This window comes from Cardiocondyla obscurior, linkage group LG05 (assembly GCF_019399895.1).
Source record: "Cardiocondyla obscurior isolate alpha-2009 linkage group LG05, Cobs3.1, whole genome shotgun sequence".
NCBI lineage: Eukaryota > Metazoa > Arthropoda > Insecta > Hymenoptera > Formicidae > Cardiocondyla > Cardiocondyla obscurior.
This window is the reverse complement of record NC_091868.1, coordinates 1,496,012-1,512,357: the sequence shown is the minus strand read 5'-3', so window position 1 is coordinate 1,512,357 and position 16,346 is coordinate 1,496,012. Positions and strand designations below refer to the sequence as shown.

The 16,346-nt window shown below is 46.1% G+C and overlaps 2 protein-coding genes across 4 annotated transcripts in view; one reads left to right on the top strand and one right to left on the bottom strand.

The window, feature by feature from the left end:
* Positions 1–16,346, bottom strand: part of Qin (tudor domain-containing protein qin) — a 139,428-nt gene that overhangs the window by 71,189 nt on the left and 51,893 nt on the right. The gene's annotated exons all lie outside the window — the stretch shown is intronic.
* Positions 12,480–16,346, top strand: part of LOC139102985 (uncharacterized) — a 52,223-nt gene continuing 48,356 nt past the window's right edge. The window contains exons 1-2 of one of the 2 annotated variants that reach the window (XM_070657254.1): positions 12,480–12,680; positions 12,788–12,831. Coding sequence is in view for 1 of the 2 variants with exons in the window: in XM_070657252.1 (XP_070513353.1) it covers positions 12,767–12,831 (65 nt within the window). In the remaining variant the exon portion in view is untranslated. Of the gene's footprint in view, positions 12,832–16,346 lie in introns of both variants that reach the window. The other variant, XM_070657252.1, reaches the window with a different exon arrangement.

Here is a 16,346-nt window from a genome sequence, read left to right as displayed (position 1 = left end):
CTATATTAATATATTTCTTTTTGTTACAGTCACCAGCAGGACTCGATAACTTCGCTCGAGCTCATACAGATCAGTGAGTCATATAATTTTTTTTTTGCGATTTATAATTAGGATCCCTTAAAAAATAGTGCGCGCATGATTTCTTCTAATTAAAAAAAAAAAAAAACCGAGAGAAATACATAAAACGTCAAATAATTAACATTTTAAAATACGAAAGTACCAAATGTACCGCGCCTTGTAGTTGCTTCGACGATTCAAATAAGCAGAGGTTTATGATCTTGGGACAAACGCGAAACGCAACGGGATCGGGAAACGGAACGGGAGTCAAACGAAAAGAGGAACGAGTGAGCGAGGAGAGGAATGATGGAGTTGTACGTTGTTGGTTGGCGTTGCCGTTGTTGCTCCGGTGGCTTAATCGCATTCAAACGCCTGTGAGCACGTCGGAACCCATTTCCCTCCTCGCTCGAACACGTGTTTCTCCGATTTCATCCGATGCTACCCGCCCACCCGCCGCGTGCTACCCGCCGTTGGGTACCGTCTCCCCGTTTTGCGCGTATACGCTTCGCGGGAACGCATCGGGTGCATTTCGTTCGCGCGCGATACGTCCGCGTTGTGCCGCGTGCACGCAACTGTGTCGGAGAGAAGCGAGAAAGGCGCAAATCTTGTTTTGGACCGCTGGATGTATTTGCTCGCTCGCTATATAAAAGAGTATCTGAATATGGCAACTCATTTCGTCCGCGCTCTCGCGCGGCGCCGCTTCGATATTTCTATCCCTTTATCTTGTAAACCGTGAACCCTTCCTCTCTCTTCCTCGGGCGCACGTTAAAACGGAGATCTCTATAAATTCACCAGCGCGCGAGCGATTATTACGCTATCGATGTTGCGTTGTGCCATTACAGGCGTGGTGGCCGCCTGCGCGGTTATCTAACCGGAAATAAATCCGACGCGGTCCGATGAAACGCAACGAAACGATATATAATAATCGATTCTAAACGGCGCGCTCCGCGCGACCAGTAAATAAATCTCCGCGTACGATGAGCGTAGATTTAACAGTCTCCCTCTCTATAATTAGATTACGTGGTAAACAGAGATTTCACGAGGCTCGATAACCGCGAGATAGGAGTGTAATTATTAAAACCGCTGTCAATTCGCGTGCGCGTGTAAAGATATTGCGTGCGTGACGCAATTTTTTTTTTTTTTTCTTAACGTAGCCACAAAGTTTCGCAATCATATTAGGAAACTAATTTTGTAGGAAAGACGCATTTGCAATCGGGCGAGATTACGTTTCGTCTGCTTGCAAGTTGGAATGATAACGACGTCGCCCGTCGACCAATCGCTTAAGAGAGTATTCGTGTTAAAATCTACATAACTAAAGTCCCATGCGAATAAACGTTTCCGTGTCCAGTGCGGGTAAGTTTCAAACCCGCACGAGTGCCGGGGGTCCTTGGAGTCCATGGTTGCTTGGGTATTCGATAACTTCGACAAGAAGGGAATGGTCGGTTGCTTAAATCGGGGTTAATGCTACTCCCTTTATATTTAGATTCAAAAGAAAAAAAAAAAAGGACCTGAGCGGGAGATCCACGAACACATAAAGTCCAATAGATATATTGAATATTAATCGAGTATTATGCAACGTTTATAAAACATACAGATTTATGAAGATCGCGAAATCTCGACTGATCGGGTTATTCGAGAATCGCGTTCGTTCGATTGCTAATTAATTAATTTTTTTTTTCTTGCGTGAAGACTTTCGAAATAAAGACGTCGCGATCACTCGCGCTTACCGATTCACTTACAATTAAATGTTAATTAAATGTTAAACGGCCACATTTCGTGAATGCGTGTGTAATGTGCGGAACAACCTGTTTTTCTGTCCTGCTTTTTAGCGGGTAGCCTCTTTTTTCCCTGTAAACCCGTCGGGTGTCTATTATACTTCCTCGCTTTGCCCTCGTTCGTTTTTTCCACTGTCGGTTCTCTCTTTCGTCCCCTTTTCGCAACGACTCGTTTACATTCTCCCTCCTGTACGACAAACGTGTTCTCGCGAATGCGGTGGGTGCAAGGTGACGATAGCACGGGCAGATTGCAGCGATATATCGAGCAGATGTCGGGCGCGGCAGTGTTGGGCGCACGATGGCCGGTTTTCCGATGCGGATAGTTATTATTTCGTTACATTGCACGCGCGATACACGGCATGCAGCAAAGGATTATTTTATCGGGCACTTCCGCTTCGCCGCACTCGTCTGTGACCGATACAGCGAGGCGGCGTCGGGTATTAATTTTTTTCGACGCTCTAATTGATTATACATTCGCACGGATAAAGGGAAAAATATCTGTCTCTACAGTTGCCATATTACTTTATAAAAGAAGCAGATAACAAATTGTAGATATTAAAAAAAAAAGAGAGAGAGAAAGAGAGAATAAAAAAATTCGAGTTCTTTATTTCCGAAATACGAAACTAATTCGAAAAGAGCTCAACGATTTTCGATTTCACTGTTCGTTTTATTTTATTTTACACGGGCTCCCGTCACTTTTTGATCAAAGACTCGTAATCTCGCGGATTGAATTTTTGTAAATTCCGCACAATCTATCCTGCCGGCCTCTTTTGTACATACCGGGCGCACGGTGGCAATATCGATTTCAGCGACGACGCAGCTTGACGTGGATCTGATAACTTTTATTACGCTCGTACCGCCGTTGTCTCCCACGGATCTGCCGTCGAGTCACTTGTAATTTTAATGACTGACGCTCGGATACCTCGTCGACCAAGGAACGGTCGATGGGGCGTTCCACGAGACCCGGCGACAATCCCTCATACGTACCGTATATCCGCATGTACTCGTCTTTTAAACTTAGAGAAAAAAAAAAAGAAAAAAAAAGAAATTGTTTAAAAAACATCGCTTGCTCGGGCACGAGAGAATGGAGTCATAAATTTAATGCCGAGTATTTTCCTCCCCTTCCCTTTTCCACCCCCGCCGCCGCATATTATATGTTTTCATCACATTGCAAGCACTCAGCCGCGTGTCGATGGAAAACATAAATCCATATTCAGCCAGATTACACGCGCGGCTCCCGGTTTATACATTTGCGACTCTGAGAGATATAATTCTGTGCATTTCCGTCCTGTCTCTCCCATTAAGTCTCCTCTTTTTCCATTTTTAATCCTACGGTTCGTAATGTATTTATACGCGGATAAAAAAGAACAGTGAAAAAGCAGCAGATCGCGCACCGTAAAAGGGGAGAAAAAAAAAAAAAGGTTAAAGAAACGTATTCGCGGGATGTTTCTTCTGTGCTGGAACAAATGAAACTTTCGATAAATCTTGTTATTTTTCCGATTCAATGCGATGTACAGCGCATTCACGCATGCAGGCACGCATGCATTCAGCCGGTTTATATCTCGCCTCGCAAATTTAATCCTTTCGACAAACTCTTGTTAGGGCAAAAATCCGTATGCATTTTTTGAGTCTATTGAACTGTCGCTCATTGAACGATTCGACATTTATTCGTGTATTATGACGCGTTCGCAAACATTTGTGCAATTCCTATCGTACCTGAAAAATAACGCCGCCTAGCACAATACTGCACATCGAATCGAACACTATAATTCCCAAAACGTAGCTCTTTCATCTTTTTTTTCTTCTGTCTTTTTTTTTTATATTTTCGTTATTAAATTAGTCTTTATTTTGTCGGTATTTCCCTGCGCCATTCCCATTTTATAAATCGCATTGCGCGATTCTAGTCCAATTTCAAAAAACATACTGTGTGACGCGTGTTGCGTGCATCAGTTTATCTGATGATTAAAATCGGCCACGGTACCGTGCAGAAATTTTTTTTTTTCCCCTATGTAGCGTCCGCGTATTTGTGAGAGGGAAAAAAAGTAAATTTAACATTTCACTAAGCAAGCAATGTAATAAAAAAAAAAAAAAATTTAGCAGAGTGCGCTTTACATTAACTTTACATTAACTTCGTAATTAATGCGTGCAACGAGATTATCGCCCTGAAAGGTATTCGTATGAATTATTCTGTGACATAAATCTGAATTTTCTATTTGAATTGGGACCGAAAAAAGAGGCGCGTTTTAACATGTATTAAAATCGATTACAGAGTTTGGAAGTGCGAATAAATAGAACGCGCGCGAACAGAAAGTTTGTCTTTATTTCACGTCGACAATCTGACCGCAGGTCGGTTTGAGCTTGCGGGATGTTGGGAGTTTCGAGGCGGGATGAAAGAGTTTCTCCCTGTTGCGTGTGAAGAGGCGTGCAAGGCCGGAATGGTCGGAGGGTGACGGACGGCTAATTAGAGGGTGCCAGCTAAGGTTCGCGAGATATCCCGGGTGGGGTTTGGCCGAGTGGCGGCTGCGCCAGAGTAGGAAAAGTCGCGATTATCGCCGGATAAATGCGGCACTCGTAAATGAGATCCCTCCCTCTTTGGTTCCTCCGATCGAACGCATCCTACGAGAGCGGAACTCGCGAGTCGGCCGTCACCCTCTTTTCCGCGACGGGGTCAACGACATTATCGGGGGCGCGGGTTACGACTCATCAGCCGGGATTCGAGAAAATGAGATTTCAGAAACACTGAGCCACGTAGACCTGGCCTGCGAATTTCAATTCTCCCAGATTATTCTCCCCTTTTTCGCCTTTATCGTGGATCACTTTTCAGTTCTCTCCTCTTTTCCTCCTATCGTAAATTGTGGAACGGTTACCCCGCATTTTTCTCCGCGACGATGAAGTTAAATACCGGTCAATCTCAATTCCCTCGAATCTCGCAATTCGTGGATTTGCTCAAGTTAGTAAAAGAAAATTTTCCGGCTAAAAAGAAAACAAAAAAAAAGAAAAAAAAAACGAAAGAAATAAACAAAAATGATATTTCTCACGAAACGCGAATGTAGCTTGGATAGAAATAACAGTCGGTCGATCTTTCGCTGCGCTTAAAACATCCGTCCGGCTATGTGTGGAAAAATCGCAGACTCACAGCTTCGAGAAATTCTTACGTGCTCACTTTGACGTTGAATAAACGCCCCGGGGGAAAGGTGTATTGCTGGAATTCCTTTTTTCCGACGAAAGAATAGAAGGAAGCGGGGAAGTTGCCGGAGCGACGTGAGTGGGATCGTTGCCGGTTTCGCGCCGCCGTCTCGCGCCCGGACGAATATTCTCGCGCGCCCGTCTCTGTTCTCCGCGCTATGATTACCGTAAATGGTTTAGTTGTCAAGGGGTAGGTGGAGAAACGAGGGACCGGGAGTCGCGGGACGAACGTTACACGCTCGATGTCGGGAATACGACGGGGGTATACCGAGAAGTTAGCTGTGGCCTCCGTCCGGGGTCGTAAGGTTGCGACGCCGTCCCGGGAAAGTGACAGACTGTTAATTAGCGAGACATCGCCGTGTCTCGGAGAGCGCCGTGGAATCCCGGAGGAGATTTCGGCCGGGTTGGGAGCGTGTGGGCGGCTTCGCCGCGCGCTGCCCGTCTAATGTAATCTTAATGCGAATAAATACCCTCGCTAAGCCCCAGGCCGCAGTTGCGCGAAACTCGTGGACGGTCGAACAAGCGCGCCTTACTCGCGCGTCGCCGCCGCGACGCGCGGGGTTGACTTTCGGCCAGAGCCCGGGTTGGACAACGCGACGTAAAGGAACATCCCGAATGTATCATCGCTCCCTTTCTCCCTTCCCCCTCCTACCCTTCTTTACTTTCGCGATCCTTTAGTTACACGTGGACTCTCGGGACACATCGTTTAGTTTGTCAATTTACTTTACGAGCTGGTAACCCTCGGGTGCGCAAGTTTGCGCGCGCTCGCGACGTGATTTCGCAGCGCATTACTCGTGGATTAAATTTTCGTGCCGCTACTTTCACGGTGCGCGCACGCCAAATGTGTGTTCTTTTCAAAACAAAAGGGTAATTGTACGTACGGCGCTCCGGGTCCGCGTAGTACCCCTCGCGTTTTCCTCTTCCGCGAGCGTTTCTGCCTCAATAAACTCGGATTCTACGTCTACGGTGCGTTCTAAAACGTTCGTTTACGAAGGAGCTCGCCTGCGAATCGAATTATTTGCCCACTGCGTTACGCGCAAATGCGAGAGTGGTCTGATTGTAAAGACGAAGATGATTGAAATGCCGGGGAAGCCGGGTGAAGGCTCGCAAGCTCGAATTTTCAACTTCGGCGAAGTTTCGCTCCGACATTTAATTGATATTCAAAGCCGGCGGACGCGAGTCGCAGTCGCGCAGACGACTATCTGCTCCACGCTCATTTAATTAGCCGTAGAATAATAACTCACGTGACTTAAGTCACTCGGTTTACCAGTCCCCGCCGCGCGGAGGCGAGTTACTTAATAAGTATTAAGTAACGCGCCAAGATTTCGTGTCGCGCGGTAGGATAGCTCCCGCACCGAAATGACATGCATGTCCTTTAACGATAAACGCGGTAATAAAACATTGCAAAACGCAGCTGGCCGAAATGTCGCTCGTTACGCCGGGCGAGAGGTGATTTCTCGCAATTTTTCGAGGGACTGGGGAATCAACGCGCGCCGCTGCCTTTCCTCGCCGGGGATAACACCTAATGGAGAACATTAATAATTACCGCGAATTGCAAAAGCGGATTTAGCCGCCGCTGAACGAATCGGCACGTCATACGGTAAGCGGGGGCACGGGGCGAGGAAGTGATCAAATACTTGGAATATTCAAGCGGAATATCTGCGCTAATATCGGCAGCGCGCACGTTGCGCCAGCGCGAAACTATCCCGAAAATCCCGAAATACGGGAAAATAATTAATTATTCCAAGCAAAAGAAACCGGGAATGCGAGCCGCACGCGATATTATAAATCGCCATCGATGTTTTTCAACGCGTTCGCGTCCAGGCAACGTCTCGCATGTGATGACGCGAGCAGCTTAATAGATTCGATGTCTCTTTTTTTTTTTCTCTCGCTCTCTCTATCTCTTTTTTTATTGATTAACTAATATATCCCGAGCAAAATTCGTGAGGGCGGTTTACGACGCGCAGAGGAAGGGTTCCCTCTCTGATTCCGTAATTTTGAATGTGAAAATCGATTAATCGCGCCGCAACGAAAGCCGCCGTTATCGGCCGCGCTTGCCCAGATCCGCTGTTTATCGCACATTTAACGGATAAACAATGAACTGAGGCAAATACGCGGCGCGGGGGAGAATTGGACGATGGCGTGCGCGGGGTGCGGAAATAAAGACTAAACGGAGAGCGGAGGTGGCGGAAAGAGAAGAGGGAAAATGTTAGCCGGCCGCGCGCGGTACTGCCACGTCACGGAATCGTGCTGTACAACAAATCCCATGCATATTTAATCAGTCAGAATTATGGCTCGTCATGTAGCAGTTTTAACGGATCATCCGTTGCTACGCGATCGCCCGCTTTTTCGCGTGGAGGCAGGCGCCACGTACACCGTCCCCTTCGTCGACGAGAGAACGGCAGAAAAAAAAAAAATATATATATATACAAAAAAAAAAATAAAACTTTCTCGTGAAAAACATGTCCGAAAAGTAATGTTCTAAAAAAGAAAAAAAGAAAAAAAGGGGTAAGAAAGAAAGAGAGAGAGAGAGAGAGAAAAAAAAAAAAGAAAAATATGAAGCAAATTTAATTGTTAAATTTCACAATCAAGTAAAATTTCCCGAAATGTTGGGAATTTCGAGAGATAAAAGGGGGGGGGGAGGGATGATCTCGAGACCGCGAAACCCATCGGCGCTTTCTGGAGCACGAAATACGGACTGCTCCCCGGAGTTTCATCGACCGTTCCATTAAAGCGGCCGCAGGAAGATTAAGATACCCGAGAGCTTCGCGAAACCGGGCGGCGAAGGAGGTCTCGAATTCGCGGTGCGCGCACCAGGCAAGTCGGATATAAATAATTAATTCCACGCGCACTTATAGCGACGCAATTATGTATAGCGTCGCAGAAACGCGGTGGCGGCTGCCGCCGCCGGGATGGTCCGTCGACGTCGGCCGGTTACTTTACATCGTCCCGCGGGACGTGGCCGTGGTCTCTTATCTCGGGAATCATCGTGCGCGAACGATGCTGCCTACTCATTTAATTTCGTGGCTGCGAAACCGGGATGGATGTACGATCGCGCAGAGAACCGCCGCGGCTCGCGTGCACGGTCAAGCTCTCGACGTGTCTCTCTCCTCTCTCTTTCTCCACAGAGTCTTTTAATTTCCATTTTTAATTAGTAAATCCAACGGACCGTTTACCCTGTCTCTCTCGCTGTTGGCCTTTCCCCTGTTATAGCTAGCCCTGCGGGGTTTTTCCGTAAAAACGAGAGTATCGTCGTGTCCGGTTGGCTTCGAAAAAACGTACTGCTTGTATCGGCATCCGTATCATTTTGCCAGAAATAAAAAAAAAATAAAAAAAAAATTAAAAAAAAAGTAAAGAGAGAGAAAGAGAAATAAACAAACGGTGGATAGCGCACGGGGCCGATAAAACATGATTTTTCCCGCGCAATGTCCCTGGTAAATGCGCCAGAAACTGTCGGATTTTCGACGAATTTTTTTTTTCTTTTTTTTTCGCCCGAAATTCTCATAAAGTGCACAGGTCCTGGCTTAAAACAATATATTTTGCGCAAAGCTAGTACCGTACGTAATCGACGAACAAAGCGTTCCGAGAAATAGATAGTTCAAACGGGAACAGTTCAGACATCTGCCTAGCCGAATTGATAACGCTCAGATTCGCTTCGATAACGCACATGCGTCACGTTTTATCCACAATTATTTTGCATATTCCTACGCGTAAAGAACTACGAGAACGTCGACAGCCCCGAAGTTTTTTTCCCTCTTCCGATGAAATATTAGAACATTCATAGTAAAACATTCAAGAGTCTCCAATTTCGTTCCTGCCCGAGAAATTAATATGTAACGCTGGAACGCACAACGCGGAGGCTAATTCCGACGCGTTTATATCAGCCCCGACGCGCGAGGCGCCCGAGAAACTTCAGACATATGCCGTTTGTTCCAATCCGCTCCGACGCCGCGAATTAATCAAGGAGCAACGTGCAACCGATACAGCTCGGCCGTTGTTAAGAAATCTCTTATATAACTAATACACGCTTCCCAGAGCGGGGAGGCAAAAATGATCCGGTACAGTTACATAAATCTCTGCGTCGCCGATGAAACGCACAGCGGCATGCATCGGCGGCGTTTTTCGCGCGGCGCGCAATTTGGCTCGCTGAAATTTACGGGTAGCTAACTGAAAAGTGTAAGCCGAGGGTGGCCACCGGCGACAAACGCGCCGCGGAAGGGTAGGAAAGGGGAAGGTGTCATTCGCGATATTTCACTCGCCGCGCTCACCCGATTGCGCCCATACACGAATAAATCCGTCGCGGAGGAATACAGCCAAGGTTGCTACGGTCGCCTCTGAATATTCCAGTTAATTAGACTTTTGCGCTCTCACGCTCCGAAAATAGTCGCCGAGCGCGTTTGTGCCATCGCGCAATAACAAGCTGGGCTCTCGAGGAGAGAAAGGTGGAAGAGAATTCCTCTCCTCGATACCTCGCGACCGGATCCGGTGGCGCTCTGATGTCAAGGAAAACGGTTCTGCCTTGTCATCGGATAACTCCGCGAAGAACGAGAAGTTAAAGAAGGGGCGCTCTGCTCTTGCGCATCGAAGGCGAGGTTGCTCAAACTTTTAATTGGCACGTGGAGAGCGCGAGACACCGACATAAGCATACGTGCGTCGCGACAGAATCGCGGATTTCCGTTATGCGTACAAATAAGTTCCGCGTGAACGGTTGAGCGCACGTCGCGATATCGGTCTCGCAGAGGGGAAATAAAAGAAAAAAAGAAAAAGAAAAAAAAAAGAAAAAAAAACGCGTAGCGCACGTAATAACGAGGGTACCGTAGTGACGCGCGTACACGCACGTTCACTTTCGCGTAAGTTCAATGATGACTTTCGAGTGGAACGCGGCGGCATCGTCCGTCCATTGCGTAAGCGAGGTGAGTCGGTGCAAAAACCTGATCAGCCGTAATGCGAGCGAATACTTTTAACGCTTTCGCGGTAACGAGAAGCGCGAAAGGGCGCGTTATGTCAGTGGAAACGGGCCGCGAGAGGCAGATACCGGCGAATTGCCAGGCGGGACACTTGGATTAGGTGATCGCATTGATGACCGGATCGGAGTCAATCGAATCCGACATTAACTACGCGCTCCTTTCTAAATTACAAACGCGGTAATGCGCGAAGAGTCTAAACAAGACAATGATTTAAATTTCGATTTTATAGTCCGCTATACATAAACGAGAGGAAAAGAAAAAAAAATAATATTAATCTTTAATTTCTAAAGATAATATTTTTGCGGGAAGAAAGAAAGGTAAAGAAAACGAAACGTCGGCAGATCGAAGAGGAATTAGGAAATCTTAGATCGCGTCCGAAAGTGAGAGGCGGAAGGAGCGATATAGTTGCTCGTAGTTACATTCACATCGACGTGCGAAGCGTGGAGAGCTCGTAGAGATCGGACAGCCCGTACCGTGGCGATTAAATTAGGTCTCGGAGTTGCTGCGAGTGGCGTGTTCCTTAAGGCTGTTGTCTACCATCTTCCTCGAGAGCCAAACTTCGTTCAACCACAAGGATGAAGTACTGTTGATTAGACGTATACGCCGAGGAGTACGGCGCATAAGTAAATTTCAAGTTAAATATACAGCTATGCAACGTGTGCAAGCAGATGTAAACGGATATGCATCCGCCGGCGGTTTATCACAAATCTTTACGTGAACGTGATTTAATTAATGCCTAGGAAACTACGTATAATTCTGGGTTGCAGCTAATTTAATCGCAAACATGCTTGCGCTCGCGCGCGCTAAATTTTTATTTCCTATACCTGTATACATATAAAAATAGTTTCCGACCTTTCTAATTTCTTTAACAGACTCAAACAGTATGCCGGAACAAATTTTTTTTTCTTTTTCTCTCTTCTTTTTTTTTGTTCCCAAAAAGAGAAATTTATCGCGGCTTACCGTAATGATAATTGCGACCACTTTTCCGACAATAAACGTTGGCTTCCGACAGCGAGGCCACCCGCGACTTTTATTTCTTTTTTTTTTTTTTTTTTGCACTCGGGATCGACTATTTTAATTTGACCTACCTAATGAATAACGCCTAAACGTCTGACCGTGAGCAAATCAACGGGCGTGGAATCGCAACCGCAGGATCGAATTTGTTCGCTAGCTCTCGAAGTTGCGGCGATTTTCAGAGAGGTGCATAAGCGAGAGGGGAGGGAGCGCGCTCTCGAAGAACGATCGGTGTTGCTGACAGCCCGCCGGCAATTTAGTCGATCAAACTTCCCACCGCAGGGTTGTCGAAGGTAGATTAGTAAGAGGTAGAGGGCAACCATGAGGAGGAGGGCGAATACCCTACGAACCTGCGCTCCGGTGAAGTAAGTTCCTTTCCCACGAGCTATATGCTGCGCGCGTCATCGTGTGCCGTTTGCACGAAGACTGACGGCGTGCGGCTACGAGGACATATTAATTAAGGTCGCGGCAACGCCCGGGCGGACGCGTTCCGTTTTCCGCCTCAAAATACGAGACGAAACGTGACTTTTCGTACGCTCGGCGGCCCCACGCGATCGTTATCGCGTCTCGCTTTCGTTCCATGAAGATTTTTCGAAGCCACGATCTTGCCGCTTTCAAAAGTGCTCCCCGAGCGTGGGTACTTAATAAAATCAGATGAATAAGCAAGGCGATGGAACCAAAGTGGTCGCCGCTTTGTGTTCCCGCGAGTTTCTTTAGCGAGAAGTGCACCGTTATTCAGAAAATCTGGGAAGGCATGTTCGCGAGTAAAAAGACCGCCACACATTTACCTATAAATTATTCCAAGTATTCGGCGATTATCGTCGCGACTCGATCTTTCGTTTTACGACGACAAACACGCGTTATCAATAGATTTCTAGCAATTACGAGCGCATCGAGCTCGCGACTGCTGCATTATTCATCTTTTTTTTTCTTTTTCGTCCCGCTTTAGAAGGCACGACCGCTTACTCTTGGCCAAGACACAGTATTCCTTTTCTGGCCTTCGATTCCCCTCCCGTCTCCTCGTCGCTTACTTCATTTTATGCTTTCTCTGCGGCGCGCTTGTTACGAAAACCTCCACCTTACATCGCAAATAAATTTAGCCTCGACTGACCAAACTGTATTTGCTCCAATTCCCGCGTCCTCTCTCTTTCTCCACGCCGTGCATTCACTTTTCAGTACTTTTCTCTTCACACTATTATAATTAAATCCGAGCTTTCAATAGCTTCTATAGTAAAAAAAAAAAAAAAAAGGAAAAAGAAAATCCTATCTTAAAAAATTGTGTGACTGCGTGTGTGAAGCGTGTGCAACTGCGTTACTTACTTGTAACGCAGTACGTTTAATTTTCGTCATTTTTACTAACAAAATATAATTTTTTTTTGTTTCAGATAAAAATCCAAAGAAAGACTTTCGTCGAAGGAGAAGTCTCGCACGCCAAAATTATACGAATACGAACCGCAGTCGGTTCATCGGTCGCTTCGCAAAGTATTCGGGCTTCATTCTTTTATATTAACATTTTTTTACGGGAGTGTCGCGGACTTAATCGTGCGAATTAATTAATTTTTCTGACAATAATTATTAATTAATCAGGCGCGTTCGCGAGTGTCCAGGATGACTACACGTCCCATCTGAGAGGAGGAGCAGGCTCGGGATGGGCATCCTGCATCGGCGGAGCAACTTATAGGTAAGCAGGAATTTTTAAAAAATAAAAAAAAACTTTTGCCTTTTTCTTTAATTAATTTTATTAACAAATATACTGTCTACATTAATATGTTTTATTTTATGTTACAGTCACCGGCAGGATTCTTCAATTCCGCTGAAGCTCATGCAGATTGGTAAGTCGCATGATTTTTTTTCCGTAGTTTATTTGATGATAATTGTAGTCTCTTAAAAAATAGTGCGCGTATGATTTCTTCTAAAATAAAAAAATAAAAATGAAAAAAAAAATATATAAAAATTATACATGCGCATCGTTCGACACGTATTCACGACGTAGCGTCTTTCGGCTTTCTGGCGTTCAACAGTACCGTGCTTTCCTCAATCGAAATACACTCGGTTTGTTCGACAAATCATTTAAACGTCCGATAATTTTCGCTCTAATCCGCCTCAATCAGCCTTAAACTACATACGACGGATACGCAATTACATTCTCGGCGTTTCCTTCTTCGCGCGCCTCTGCAAGGCTCGCCTTGCCCGAAGGCGAGAATAGACTGTGCTCTCGAGAGAATAAACATTTCTTCTCTTCCCGTCGCCCATTCGCGCGTCGTGCAGCAAACCACCTTAATCGGTCGCTCGTGCAGGTCGATTCTCGATCGACTAGCGGTGTCTTGGCGACGCTTCTCGTAAATAGAACACCATCACTTTCCCGGGTCGCCTTTGCATCAGCGTGCACATCTGACGGGCCGTATGCAGCTCTCCCTGTCCCTTCTCCTCTCCCTCGCCTCCTTGAGCGCGCCTTCACTGGGTGGGTTCTCCTTCGTGTATCGCGCGCGCACATGCAAACACACACGCACAACTTTCCTCGTGCTCCAATAAAAAGGGATGAGGAAACTGATAGCGTGCACCGCGGTTGCATTATACGCGCCTGACCTATAAGGAGAACGTTCTCGCCGGATGAGAAGAGAAACACGAGACGCGTGTTGGAACACCGGCGTTATACATCCTCTCTCGCTCACTCCCCGCCGCCCCTTTATTCCGTTGTTGTTCGTTACGGTGCAGCGGAGGCCTCGCGGTATAATATAGGGAGCTTCTTGTAAAACACCGGCCCGCGTAAAACGTGCCGTTTATCTGGCGTTTATCGTTGCACGTGAAGCCCCCGCGCGTTCCACGCGCGCGACGGGAGTTTCGCAAATCGGTTTCGCGACGACGTCGGCCGCGTACGTTATACTTATACCGTAAACGGTACGTACTAGCGCGGAGACGTCCCTTAAATAATAGCACCGAGCCGACGCACGTCTCTTGGAAAAATGTAAAGTCTGTTTTACTTTGCTCCCGCGGTCGGAATAGTCCCTAGATCCTACGACGGGATATCGAAGGCGGGAACGAGACGGCTCCTCCGTCTTTTCCCTCTTTCCGGTCTACCGCCCGGAACGTCGCCGTGAAAATTAACGCGGCGTAAAAATAAACGCGCGAGCCACTTCGCACGCCGTCTCCATCGCGAGTAATTGAGACGGAATATTTCAAAGGGGGAGGGGAAAAAAAAAATTGTATTATAAATCGAATTCGGCGTAACGCGCGAATGAAATTTCATTCGGTTGGAATTCGTATATTGCATTCTTGCGCGCGACGCTTTAAAAGTTGTCTAATGAAAAACTGACGTAACGTTATCTACCGATCGAATTAAAAAAGAAAAAAAAATATGACACGTTTCGGTTTACTCTTAATTAACGAATGCACGAATTGCGAAACGGTGTAAAATAAAAAATATTAGTTATTTAGTGACTTCCTAGCTAGCGTCTAATCGTTACTTTATAAAATTCAGAAAGTGAGGTTTCGTCGTTTAAAAAAAAAATCTTTCAAAAAAATATCCATCTAGCCACTGTCCAGCGCGAGCCATGTAGCGAGACAATTATTACCGGCTAATAACGAGAAAGAAAGAAATAGAAAAGCGCGCTCGACTGGCGCGTCCGCCGACCGCCGCGAGCACGTGCGTGTGTTTACATCGGCCGGTGGTCATCGCGTTACAAATTCACGTGGCGCCGGCCGCGGGCCTGAGGGTCAGTGACCGCGGCAGTCGAGCGCGCGGTAGCCATAGGTCAGTACGTACAATAGGCTAGTACGTGGCAAAAAATATTTAAATATAAAAATAGTAATAATTCTCTAATATCTAAAAGTTTTCGAGCATTACATTTCTGGCACAGTGCTGAACAGTTTTACTGACAGCCACGGGAAAAACCACGAATTAATTAGCCGGTCATTATACAACGGTTAGGCTCAATTACCACTCGGGCTTTTTTTTTGCGGAGAAGGGTGCGTGAAGCTAAAGGGGTGTGTAAAAAAAAAAATTAATCCCAGAAAAGGACGAGAAAGTAAAGGGTCGAACAAGCGGGAGTGAAATATCGAACTCGAAATGAATAATAAAATTCGGAGACGAAAGAGGTGAGAGTCTCCGTCGAGGGTTTTTAAAAATTTAATCCACACGTCAGGGACACGCGCGTACAACCCGCTCGGCCAGAAACGAAGAGCAAGCCGGCGCGACGCATTAACGCGCTGCTAAAAGCCGAATAAAATCCGGCCGCGAAAATGACACTCAGAGTTTGACGTTTGGTTACGCGGGGCGCTAAAGCGCGGGGGCTTTACTGCCCGCATAACTCGAAGGTGTAAATCCGTTGTCCACTAACGATTCTCGCGACGCCGTCACGGGTTAGATTCCTCGTTCGTGCGCCTAGCTGTGTAACGTAATATCGTGCATAAATATGACGCTACTGAGAAAAGCCACGCTCCGATGCATTCTAATATGCCGCCGGCTCGGTAACAAAGTACGCGAGTCATAATTTATTTTTGAGGAGAGCACGCGAGAAAGAGTCTCTATGCTGGAAAATATATCTCTTGATAAACTGCCTCGAACAATTCCGCATTTCTCGAATAATTTGAAAACAATTCCATTTTCCCACTGTTAAATTTATGGTGTTGTGTTTAACACTTTATATGCTACTTCGCCCACCGAATATGTTAATTAAACTTAAATCTGCGTTAATAACGTCTGCTTAATCGCACGCTTTGTATTAGCGTAATGAACTTTAACGCGAAACAAGTAAAAAAAAAAAATAAGCTGCACGTTTTTAATTATTTAGGAAAAATTAATCAACGCGCGGAAATGAAACCGGCGATTCGAAATAAGTTGAATTGACAGTGCATGTATAACAAGAAAACTAAAATAATTTCTAGATATAGGTTGTTCTATTATCGCTCGGGGAGAACAAAGCTAATTGACAAGTATGCTTCCATAAAATATTTCGGCTAATTGATTTCTGATAATGCTTAATTAATAATGATGCGTGTTGTATAATTTCGTTCATTTATGTGAAGCGCCGGCAAGCGCGACGTTAATTTTGCAAATGTCAATTCGGCTGTCGGCTATAAAATTTGCGCTCGTATAATAGAAGAGCCGGCGAGTATGACAAATGTATTTGTGTCATTATGCAAGAACAATTTTTTTTTTTTTATTTTTTCTTCAGTATTCGCGACGCTCGCGTAAAGAGAGCGGGAACGAACGCACCGCTATTGCGAGCGGATAACGAAGTCAAATCGTGATCGTTCACACGCGACGCAACGATCGTTCTGCATTAAATAGCGTGAACGAGCACCAAGCACGGACCATCGCGCCGAGTTTACCAGCAATAATCGGTTA